The 12,941-nt window shown below is 43.3% G+C and overlaps 1 protein-coding gene across 5 annotated transcripts in view; it reads right to left on the reverse strand.

The window, feature by feature from the left end:
* RUNX2 (RUNX family transcription factor 2) overlaps positions 1-12,941 on the reverse strand; it is a 126,542-nt gene that overhangs the window by 101,606 nt on the left and 11,995 nt on the right. For 4 of the 5 annotated variants that reach the window (XM_039231168.1, XM_039231167.1, XM_039231165.1 and 1 more), the window contains exon 3: positions 9,567-9,671. The exons of the other annotated variant lie outside the window; for it this stretch is intronic. In XM_039231168.1, coding sequence (XP_039087099.1) covers positions 9,567-9,671 — 105 coding nt within the window. The remainder of the gene's footprint in view (positions 1-9,566; positions 9,672-12,941) is intronic. 5 annotated transcript variants of the gene reach the window in all.

The raw sequence follows: 12,941 nt of genomic DNA on the forward strand, positions 1-12,941 counted from the left end.
GAGGAAATGTGGAAATATAAAATCCCAAAACTCACACCTTAAAATTATAGAATCCTGCATTTGTAATAGTATGCCAGACATGAAAAGCATCAGAAATCCACACTGCTCAGGGTGACCTGCAGCGAATCTGCCACGCTTCAAATCAGCACACCTGAGTCACTGCTTACTTTCTAGTGTCCAGGACTTCATTAGTCACTGCCCCTTTGTCTCCCCAAACCTGCTCCCAATACAGGATTCCAGATTGCTTATATTGACTTACTATGAACGTAAGTCTGAGTTGCCGTTTCTGGAGGTGTTTGGATTTAAGCCTTAGTCCTGAATTTGAATAAGTGCTTTTGTCTATTAGCAGGGAGATTTTAGCCATCAGTACACAGCAGCAGAGAAACTGGGAGCCCTTCCTTTGCTACTAAAGTTCTACACCCCACATATAGTCTCCTACTTGAACTGTTGCAGAGGACCTTGAATTAATTTAGATCTAAATGGCTTTTATGTACTCTCAGTTTCCAAAAGTTACTTGAAAAACATGAGCAATTATTTTCCATACCTGCCCAGATAAAAATCTTTGAGATTTTACATGAAGACTACAGAAGTGCTTTAACTGGCATCACAAATATATCCTACAAACATTCTAGGTAGGGACAAGTAGAACTATAAAAAACAAATAATCTTTTTCCTCTACTATCGTTAAGGGTACCTGATTCTCCTACGGTCCCGTCCTCTTTGAAGAAAATGTTTTAGTATAAGCCAAAACGAAGTAAGGTAGTTCAGTGATCTATCAGGAATTTTCTTTCTTGGGAAGGAAAATTTACTTTTGATAAATGAATAATCGATCACTCAATATGACCCCAGAATTTGTTTCTCGCTCACGTCCCTAGCACTGTTTTAAGAATGAACGATTTCTGGGGCGCCTGGGTGGCTCAGTCAGTTAAGTGTCCGGCTCTTGATCTCAGCTCAGGTCATGATCTCATGGTTCATGAGTTTGACCCCCGTGTCCGGCTCTGCACTGACAGTGTGGAGCCTGTATGGGATTCTCTCTCTCTGCCCCTCCCCTGCTGTTCTCTCTAAATAAATAAACATGAAAAAATTTAATAAATAAGAATGAATGATTTCTAACTTGCACTAAAATACAAACTCCTGACCCAGTGCACCAAGGATATGTGTGTTTTTAGCAGACCTCTCACTTGAAAACCTGCCATGCTATATTTAGTTAGAAGTAAATATATCAACCAGAGTATATGCATGTGTAAAACGCACTCGTATTGTGAAAGCCACAGCTCCGTGTTAACACAAGTCCCACAGAATGAGAAAGCACATTCAGAACTGGGAAGCCAGGGAAAAGTGCAGGAGAGGGACAGGAGCATGTTTTAACGGCTGTGATAATTTGCCATGAAAGGATGTTAAGGCCACAGCTCCTTGCTGCAGCATGCCATGTGCTGCTGAATTAAATTACTGCCATGCAGTCTGCTGGCGAAGGAATGTGTAAACAGGCCATATAGCCTTGCATCAGTTCCACAGAATGTTGCACAACACAAAATGCCTCTCGATGTGTCATTTCCTTCTTGGCCATCTTCCCAGCTCCTGACAGTCAGTCAACAAAAAAAAAAAAAAAAAAAAAAAAAAAAGCACTGAAAGAGATTTAAAACTGCTCTTCTCAAGAGCACATTCCACCAACCACCAGACATGACCTCTACCGGCGCTTCTGACCGCACCCTCCCCCCATCCTTCTTAAAGAAAGGGAGAAAAGGAACAGTTGTGGGTTGTGTTTTGGATTTTTTTTACCTGTTATTAACATCTTAAGTCAAAGATTTTCAACAAGGCTTTATATACTGGTAACTCAAGTTTTACTATTGATGACCGTCAAATTTCGGCTTATGTTGGCTGACTTGTAAATATCAGAATACTGATATTTACAATGCCCTGTAACTTCCATTCCTGGAGCAAACTTCAGAGACAGTGAAGAACCAGGAAAAGTCTGCAAAGAGAGAAGTTACCAGCTTTTCTACTCATGCTTTGTGCTAAGGACTAAAATCCAGGCCTGTAGCATTAGGTGTATGGTTCAAGACCTATCAAGATTTTTCTCACATCATCTTTGCAGACAGAAAGAACGTGAATGCAAGAAGACCCAACAGCCTTAAAGTTCTTCTGCTGTCCCTCCATCCTACACATTTTACATGTGACCTTCCACATATGACCAACCTCTAAATAAGCAGCCGCCGTATGTTCATGAGCAGAGGGCATGGGCCAGCCACCATGAAAAGATCATTCACCCATTTTGTGGGACAAAAAGAGGAGGGGAGGTTGAAGGCGAGCCACCACTGAAATCAACTGGAATGAGGAAGAAGTCAAGCCCTCCATTCTCTCCACCTTTCATGGGGCTGGAAGGCAGGCCCAGGCGGAACAGAACCAGAGCTGACCTTGGCCCAGACTACCCTATGTTATTTAAGTCTGTTCCCTTAGGTCCATAAGGTAAAATTTCTGCCACTGGAAGTGCCTTAAGAACACGGAATAATAGGGCCTCTGGGTGGCTCAGTCTGTTAAGTGTCTGACTTCGGCTCAGTCATGATATCACAGTTCATGGGTTCGAGCCCCACATCAGGCTCTGTGCTGACAGCTCAGAGCCTGGAGCCTGCTTCAGATTCTGTCTCTCCCTCTCTCTCTCTGCCCCTCCCCCACTTGTACTCTGTCTCTGTCTCTGTCTCTCTCTCTCAAAAAATAAATAAACATTGAGGCACCTGGGTGGCTCAGTCGGTTAAGTGTCTGACTCCAGCTCAGGTCATGATCTCACGGTTCATGGGTTTGAGCCCCGCATCAGCCTCTGTGCTGACAGCTTGGATCCTGGATGGAGCCTGCTTCAGATTCTGTGTCTCCTCTTTCTGCCCCTCCCCCGCTCACACTCTGTGTCTCTCTCTCAAAAATAAATGTTAAAAAAATTTTTAAATAAATAAACATTAAAATACTTTTTAAAAAGCACAGAATAATAGAATGATCTCTGAAGAACTATAAATTTGTGATGCACGGGTGAGAACGTGCAAGCAGGAAAGAAACCAATTTGGCCGATGACCTAAGCCTGCCACACTGAGTGAGCCGGGGTGCTGAGGCTGTCCGAGAAGCCCAAACATCACCCTCTCCCTCACCGAAGTGCCAGCTCCCCTCAGGTCAAAATGCAGCCACGCACGGCAGCGTGGCAGGAAAGGAGTATGAGCAATGGGAAAGAAGATGCAGGGCTCCCTCCTTCTCCCACCAGGTCCGGACAGGCAGCTAGCTGGTCAGCAGTGAACAGTAGTGTCCCAGCAGATGAGGGCTTTGGTCTCCCCTTAACGAGTAACTGGGTTTACCTTCCTAGGGCACACCACGCAAAAACACTCAGACACCCACTCGCGTGTGGTAGCTTGTACAGTCTGCAGATGTGCTGGCCAAGTGGGAACTTCAGCGCTGGGATACAAAGCATACAACCTCCAGGCTCATCCACTTGAGGATTCATAAAATGCCTCTGCTACAGACCTGCCATGTTGCCGGGCAAAGCAAATAACCTCTTTATGTCCAAACATCAAATGTTCTTTTCTTATACGCGTATTGATCTGGTGCAGCTTGATTTGACCTGCTAATACCGAGCACCCCAAGGTAACACTCACCTTTCACTCATTTGCTAATTACTAAATATCTTCAATTCAGAAGGAAGCTACTATAATTAAAACTTGGGAGTCACTGCGAAGAACCTTTTAAAAAAAGAAAACAGGGTGGGCGGGAAAGTAGGGTGAAGCCTTTGTGATTTTGAGGGTGGGGTTCTCGAATGTACCTTAGCAGCAAAGAAGTCCCCTGGGATTGTGAATTAATGTAATTAGAGAGGACTGGCTGGAGACTCAGCTTTCTCCTTAAAAGTCTGATAAGAAGCTGCCACAGTACCTTGGTCATGCCTGACACCCGGCCTCACTTGTTCTGCTCCCTTGAGTGTTGCATACATCCTGTAAACTTTGGACAGAAAACCTTGCAGAACTTAAAAATTTTTTTAATGTTTTTATTTATTTCTGAGAGAGAGAGAGAGAGACGGTGTGAGCAGGGGAGGGTCAGAGAGAGAGGGAGACACAGAATCTGAAGCAGGCTCCAGGCTCTGAGCTGTCAGCACAGAGCCCGACGTGGGGCTCGAACCCATGAACTGTGAGATCATGACCTGAGCCAAAGTTGGACGTTTAACCGACTGAGCCACGCTGGTGCCCCAAAAACCTTGTAGAACTTTAAATGTCCCCCCCTCTAGATTAAGAAGTCGAGAGAGCATTTTTTTGAGAAGGTGATTCCTCAAAAAAATCATTTCTCCTGTTGCAACAATGATATATACCATGAAAGCACTTATGGAAGTTGATATTGGTGAGTCAGTGAGCCACTGTCCCCATCATTCAGATCTCTGTGGATGTCGTCCCCTTCAATCTAGGCTGTACCTGGATCTTGCTTCAACCAACAGTACACGGAAGAAGGGACTCCATGTGGGTTGAGCCTTAGGAAAGCCTAAAAGTTCTCACTGTTGTACCTTTGGGTGCCCTGACCTGCCACGTGAGAAGTCAGGCTGTGCTGGAGAGACCACATGGAAAGGCCATGTGGAGGGGAAAGGTGCTAGAACTGCATGGAGAGAAAGGCCCTGCCCCCCCCCCACACACACCCATCCAGCCAAGCCCAACCTCCTTGCTATCCCGACGAGGCGGCCGATATAAGAACGAAACCATCACAGATGCTGTAGCACCAGCCACAACCTTCCTGCAGCCACACAAAAGACCCCAAGCAAGACAGCAGAAAACCCATCCAGGTGGACCCCAGGCAGCCCACCGAATCATAAGAAATCATCAACTGGTTGTTGGTTTGAGCCATTCCGTTTGGGGATCTTTGCTATGTAGCAATAGATTACTGAAAGAATGGCAAGAGAATGGAAACGATCCCGACTATGGAAGGTGATTGATTTTTCCCATCCTCTGCATGGCCAACAACACCTTTTCCCCATCAGCCCTCTTCCCTAACCCTGAACCACTTCCACAGCATTGCTAACCAAGCTTTCACCTTCCTGGAGAAAGCCTTTAAATCAGACGGCAGCCAGAACCCCGGGCATACGCAGAACAAAGGATCCTAATAGAAGCTGATGTTTGAAAGAGGTAGGCATCCAGACGCATTACTGCCGCTGCCGCCGCTACACTGACTTCTCCTGCTGGTGAACATACGGCAGTTGTGCCTCAGAGCTCCCTTGCCAGCAGGAGGTCAAAACGCCTTGCCTAAACACAAGACTTACAAATTTGGGATCTTAAGTATGATGTCATGTCTTAAAACGATAAGCTGGCAAAGAAAACAAATGGCATTCTGCAAAGATGTGCACCGTTTTCATGTTTACGCTACTTAAGATGAAGGTTCTCATAAGTCATCGGCTATGTTCCTTTAAAGGGAAGTTTTATAACCGAGATGAATCACAACTGCAGAAGATCAAAGTTAAAAAACATCAATGATGCCATGGGGTACTTTTTAATCTTGTAATGAGTGATGATCATGTGCTCTTATGAAGTTAGTCCAACTGCCAACGCCAGATGTGTATATTAAGAAAAGAAGTTGTTTGTGATGTGACAGCACTGCTTCAGCTGCCAGAGACAGAAAACATGGAAGGATGAAACCTTTCTGATTTTTGAGTGAAAAGCAAGTCTTGGCAGATGTGCTGATAAGCAGGGCCTGGAAGGGGGGCACCGGTGCCCTGGCGTCCTCTGGAGCTGCTCCTTTGCTGCAAACCGCGTTTCTCATCACTTCTGCAGAGCTGTCCCTGGGCAGCACGAATACCTGCTCAAGGCACCATTTCTAACGCTGATGAGTGTCATTTGCTACGCGCAGAAATTAGTAAAACTGTCTACAAGAAAAAAAAAATAGTATACGAGGGAGCAGAATCTAGATTCTAATCTATTTCCCGGAAGGATATTATAAGCAAATCTCTATAGCAAACTTTTGACACTGAAGTAATTTATGTAAAAATGGCTAACGCTTAACGGGCAGTAAATAGATGCCAGTCCCTGTATTATGTGTTTTACACACATTACATCATTTAACACCTTTGCAGCAACTGATGAGGAAAATACTGTCATTATTCTCACTTTAACAGATGAGGAGACTAAGGCAAACAGAACGTAGGTGACTTGCCCACCACACATAACTAGGAAATGGGGGAGGGGGGATTTCAATCCAGTCAGTCTGACACCAAAGCCTACACCCTTAATCACCATGTTTGGCTGAATAAAGACCCAACCCGTTAACTCAGAACTTGTCTTTGTCCAAAGAGCTGATCTACCAAAAGTAGCCTGTTCAATATATCCCCTGATCTCAGGAAAAAGGAGTAAAACTCCATTAACAGGAATAAATGCTATAAAATCCTTAACTCCATCAAACCATTACAACAATAAAGAGATGTATCCTATTTCTATGACAACCACTACTTAAATAATGATAATTTTGCTGGAGGGAAGGTTAAGACAATTGCATTGACTTTCTCTCTCCTCAGGAAAGCCTTTTTCTAAGGCTCTAGTCTGGTAAGGGTTAATGATATAAGCCATTCTGAAATCCAGAACAAGGGTTGACAAACTGCAACTTGTATGCCAAATCCGACCTACCACCTGTTCTTGTAAATAAAGATTTATTGAAACACAGCCACAACCATTCGTTTACGAAATGGCTAAAGCTGCTTTTAAGCTACAATGCCAGAGTTGAATATTTGTGATAGGAAAGATATGGCCCACAGAGCTGAAATTATCTATTTGACACTTCATAGAAAAAGTTTGCCAACCCATATTCTAGACTTTTTTTCCCCATTTAACATTATATATGCACCAATCAATCAAAATCCTATTATAGTTGAAGAAAATGGAAAATACTGGGCATATTTCACACCTGGGAGTCTCGAATTTAAAGAACAATATTGAGGGGTGCCTGGGTGGCTCAGTGGGTTAAGCATCCAAATTCGGCTGTTTGGCTCTGTGCTGATAGTTCAGAGCCTGGAGCCTGCTTTGGATTCTCCCTCTCTCTCTGCCCCTCCTCTGCTCACATTCTCTCTCTCAAAAATAAATAAACATTAAAAAATAAAGAACAGCATTAAGAACAGTGCTATACACTCAATGCCCAAGATGGCCAAAAGCAGAGCAGAAAAAATAATATAGGATAGAGAGTCAAGGTTATAGGATTAAGATGTTACGGATACCATACCCATCCTTGTATCCAGGCACTGAGGTTGGCAAGCCACCTTGCATGATGTCAAAGAAATGACTTCACACTGTCCCATAATTTCTGGTTCGTGAAAAATGTTACTCAGGCTAAGCTAGGGCAGTGGTCTGCCACTCAAGAACTCTATCTACCACCCCTCCATGCCCTATCAGCAGCACCCAAAGCCTGAACTCAGGTCACATATATACCATCTGCCTCTCTACTCTGAACCCTCCTTGCTTTCAGAGCACTTCTCTGCCTTTACAGGGCAGCAAGCCTATCAATGAATTAATTCTGCCAAAGACCTCCTGGGGACGGGGAGCCTGGGTGGCTTAGTCGGTTAGGCGTCCGACTTTCGCTTAGGTCATGATCTCGCGGTTGGTGGGTTCGAGCCCCGCGTCGGGCTCTGTGCTGACTGCCAGCTCAGAGTCTGGAGCCTGTTTCAGCCTGTGACTCCCTCTCTCTCTGACCCTCCCCTGCTCACGCTATCTTTCTCTCTCTCTCCTAGAAATAAATAAAAATCTTTAAATAAAAAAAAACAACAAAAACCTCCTGGGGACGAGGGAAGGGTATCCTCCCTTGAAAGAGAAGGGGCTTTCCCGAAGCTACCCCGTTTCCTCACCATTTGTCATCCCTTTCAGAATGGGGCAGCGCCCACCCATCCTTCCCTGTTTCCTCTCCCAACCATCAACCTTTGAACATCAACTCTTGAGTGTAAGGACACACACACAGAGACATGCAGACATACGCTCACATAATAATGGTTTTTCCAAGAACTGAGAAGAGCTGCTGAGATCAGCAGGAAACATCTTTAAAAGATAAGGATTAGCAGTGTTCAATGTTAAAAGACTACTGTCCTGCTTAATGCATGACTGCAATGGCTGTCCCTGCCTTTTGAGGAACTCAAGGGCTAATGAGAGAACCTGTGTCTTCCATCACAAGTCGTCTTCCCCGATTTAGGGCAGTCCAGAAAAGTCAGCCAAAGCACCAAGCCAGACAAGACAGCCCCTGTTCTGCTCTAGTCATCTGCACCGCATAGCCACTGGCCCTTAGGACCAGAGACTTGGGCTACTAGCAGCACGTGTGTGGCAACCCCCTAATAGACCATTTGCAAACCGGACAGAGCCAGCAGCTGACTCGACCTTGTGAATCGAAAAGAAGCAATACACATGAAAGGAGGAGAAAAGAAAAACCTCAAAGACTGGCTTTTGAGGCAGGAAACCTCCCTAACTTCAGACAAGCAGTCAGCCTTTGTGAGAAGAGACAGCGGCAAGAGGAACCGAAGGCACCGTCTGTTCCCGCCGCGAGAAGACATGCTACTTGGGGAGAGGAAAACGTCACCAGCTCTTTTCCCTCAGTTTTAGGGGAAGAGAAGATATGTCACTCTCACTGTCTAGGCAGGTGTATCATCATATAACAAATACTTCCACCAGCTGCACCTCCATCACAAACCAAATTAAACTCTCTAAACACTATAGCTAGGACTTCAACGTGTTCACTCACCAAAGGCAGAGTTCACTATGTTTCCACTGGCATAGAATTTTTCATGTTGTATAAATCAAATAATCTTTAATCTCTAAATATGTCTCAATGGTTCTGTATCAAGTTTGATCAAATCAGTTTTGGGGTGGGGGAAAGCCTGTCTCAATTTAGATTTAGGAGGAAAATGCATACTGATTGGCCCAAATGGATTATGGGCACTACCTTAAATGGACACTGGATGAACCTTCTGGACGTCCAGACAGACAAACACCCAAAGGAAGATTTCAACCTGGTTTGACTCTATCTGTTAAAAGAAACTATCTATAACAATTACCAGAACATGACCAAGCAACCGTGTTGTAACAATCAAGCAAGTTATCATTTGCAAATAAATTCTTTGTAATTAAGCAGTGTGCTCTTTATAAAGGGAATTGAGTGGGCGAGCTAAAAAGTTAAAACACATTCTTAGACCATGGGAAACACACGCAAATGCTTTTTGACTAAGCTCAAGATTCTGCAGTCTGTTGTTTTCCTCCTCAGCTCTCATGGGTCTGTTCTGCCCTGTCTGTTGTGTGCAGCGGGTGAGCAGGGTGCCTTAGCAAGTAGTTACAGTGACTGAGTAAGTGTCCACTCGTGTCCCCAAGCTGTGGAGGCCTTAGCAACTTTGTGGCAAAGTCAAAAGTGTGATCTGATCTTCTATCAACTGTGAAGTTCCACTAACTGTCCCCCGTTAAAAATACACACAGGTAACACAGGGAGCAGACTTGGCAAAGAGACCATTTACGTACAAGTAGCGCTAACTTCTTTGGGATAAATTCCTCCTAGGGGTCTCCACACACCCTGTTACCATCTCCAATAGGAAGGCAAGTACTTACTTCTGGGTTCCCGGGGTCCATCCACTGTAACTTTAATAGCTCTGTGATAGGTGGCTACTTGGGGAGGGTTTGTGAAGACAGTTATGGTCAAGGTGAAACTCTTGCCTGCAGATGTAAAGGGGAAAATCCATAGTGAATATAAAAAGACAGTACCAATGGTAACAGCAGCACAGATGTCCAAATTGCACGTCGGCATCGCTGAGGGGCTCGCGAAACCAAGTCAAGAGTCAGGGCTCCTTGCTTTGAATTAGAAAGCCTTTGAGGGCCATTGATCACACACGTAGAGTGTGTGGGTCATCATCTCCATCGCAGCTTTATACAAGTGGGCTCCATTTCCCAGAAAACAGTGGCAACAGTTGTAATGAAAACAGAGAGTCTGGTCCACTTGAGGAAGATTCTCTTCCTTTCGGCTTTCTCCAACATCAGGAACGCATCCAAACACAGACGATTTTAGAAGTCTTTATTTAGGATTAGGTCATGACCCCATGAGAAAACAATAGTAAATCACTGTTGATTATGTTATTTACTTCACATGGCTTCGGCATTTCATTTGCTTAACTGCACTACAATAAGAAGATGAAAGAGAAAGGTTCTTATGGGAATCATTTTAACAGGAGCCAGTGTCTCCTGTCCTGGCCTTAATGTGCCTGTGGTATGATGATTTCATCATTACTGGAACAAAGTTTTTCTTCTCCCTGCCCACCCCCTTTCCCTAAACACCCATCCTTGCTGTTCAATCTTGAAACAACTCCCTGACAGTGACTTAGGTTTTGCTAAATGTATACGACATCTCCCAATATAAATATGAATTTTCACTTTTTAGCAGAGGGTGTGCTTCATCCAAATATTACATCTGATGTTTCAAATTAATGAGCTAGAGGTGATGAACAGAGGTGGGGGGAGGGGGGGTGGGAAAGACAGGGAAAAGCTTGATAGCAGAATCGAATGTTTGCTTTCTCCAGAAGAAGGTACCAGACCCTGCTCCCCGGACTCACTGACAGTTGTAATCAGTTAGATTTGCAACGGTTAGTCATGTCAGATAGTCAAAACTGCAAACTGTTACAAGACAGGAAAAGGTGGGCGTGAAACAGTGACTCAATAAAACCTTCAGCGATCGCAGGCCAAGCATTCATTTGGCCTGCTCCTGTAACAGACCTTGAAGCAGCTCATTTTGTTTTGCTTTGTTTTTTGGGCAGAGACTGTTTTTCCCCTTTACTGAAAGCTTGAGGGTATTAAATCAAAACACAAATCTTGAACAATATGTAGCAATGCAGACTTTAATGCAATCTTTTCAAAGCTTAATATGGAACAGGTTATATACAAGGCTTAATGTAGAACAGGTCATCGGCTGTCAAATCTAGTGAATGGGTTTTCTTTTCAACCCAGACCATGTAAGCTCCTAAAATATGTTTAAGACACACATCATTTGTTACTCAGTATATATAGTTTTAAGTCTCTTTGGCTATGCTTTTCCATGGCCAATATTAAAAAAAAAAAAAAGGAAAGAGAAAACAGAAGTGGGGAGGAGGACAGACAGTGAAAGATGAATATTGATTAGAAAACTGTTAAATGCTGGTCCCTTCATACACATTATCTCACTTAATCCTATCCAGTTAGGTTCATCGCCCCCATTTCACAAATGAGGAAACCAAAGCCAGGGAGGCTTAGTAAGTCAACCACACAACTAATACGAAGAAAAAAATCCGGGTCTGAACCCAGGTCTGCCAGAGCTTAAAATCAATGCTCTTCTTTTTAACTTTGTCAGAGACCATCCTAAAAAATTAATTAGATAATGTATTTCTACACATGTCCCCATCAGCTCTGTAAGACCAAGAAACAGTAAATATAAATCCACTCATGTAGTATCTCAGCCAGGATGATGAAAGCATCAATTCTTTAAGGATCACTGATCTATCATATTTCATCCATTATACATTGAATGTTACATGGGTTTAAAGATGCAGTTGTCGGGGTAGGGACCAGAGGGTTTGTTATAAACATTTGGGCTAACTGGAAGAAAAAGGTAGCTGGGAGTCTAACCCAGTTACAGAAAGCTCAAGCGTCTACAGAGTCAGAGATTAGAATGTTGAATAGGAAGCACGGGATCCAGATCAAGACCTCAAAATAGCATAGAGATCTGGAAGGGTGAATGGGCTGGTTCCCTAGAGTGAAAGTTAATTTACATTAAGCCACAGAAGATGTCGGATCAACAGTCCACGAACCAGGACTGTAGTCCTCAAAGGACAGTGCTTGGAGGGCAGGTGCCATCCATGACACGAATATGTCATGGACGTATATGTCTTGATTGTCCTTGATGGGCCTAAGGTGCCTGCTAGCGATACAGTCCATGAATTTACCAAAAACTCGTTCTGGGACTACTTCTATTTGAGACTTACTTTATTTGAGACACATCTTACTTAGGCTTTTAAAAGTCATCAATGCTTCTCCCAATTTCAAACACCTTGCATAAGAAGAAAAGCCAATTATAAAATTCACGTTATAAGTATGAAGCATCGAAATGTTCAAAGCAGAACCAGTAAATGTTTCTTTTTCAAAAAAGATAGGATTTGGGGGGGTGGGTAGAAAACAAGGATTTAAGTATGACTACACTCTGCTAAATCAAATCCTGAGGAGCAAGATGTACTTTAACAACAGAAATAAAAATTCAGGAGGTTCCTTCTACCTCTTCTTGCCCCTTCAGAAGGAACATGAACATAATGTTCAAGAAACTTCCAGAAACTGCCACCCAACAAAGCAATTGGTTTTTCACCTTAAAAGCAATAACCCATTTCCAGAATCAAATGTTTATGTGAGTATTCATAATTTACTGAAATTTTCAGAAAAAAATTTTAAAAGCCCTTTTTCCGTTGCTTGTCACTTTCCGTAAGTGATAAAAAAAAAAAAATTCAGGCTTCTATTTAAAAATGCAGGCTCCTACTTAGGGAGCTGGCTCATTAGACAACTAATTATATCATCCTTGGCTTCATCTAGGAACTAGTTCCAAATTATTATGTCCTTAAGACATATATTTTTTCGGATAAACATTGGACCTATCATTGAAAGACAGTTGTAACCTGGCTTGAGAGGCTGTGAGGAACAGTCAATAGGGAAGGGCTTCAAGCAAGGATTATATCTTAGGCTGATAGAGTATCACGCTCTGTACAGTACAGGTGCTTATAAATAACTTGTAAACTGAAAGCAGCATGTTTGATATAAAAGTGAGGAAGCACACCACGGAAACTTAAGGACTAACTCTTTCTGTTTTAAATACCAAACAGATACTTCCGTTGAAAATATAAAGGAGAAAAAAAGGAAAAGACTAGAAAACATAAACCACTCCTAACAATACAGGTGTCAGTGATGCTCTCATTTTAA

Source organism: Hyaena hyaena, unplaced genomic scaffold (genome assembly GCF_003009895.1).
Source record: "Hyaena hyaena isolate Hyena2069 unplaced genomic scaffold, ASM300989v1 scaffold_55, whole genome shotgun sequence".
Taxonomy (NCBI): Eukaryota; Metazoa; Chordata; class Mammalia; order Carnivora; family Hyaenidae; genus Hyaena; species Hyaena hyaena.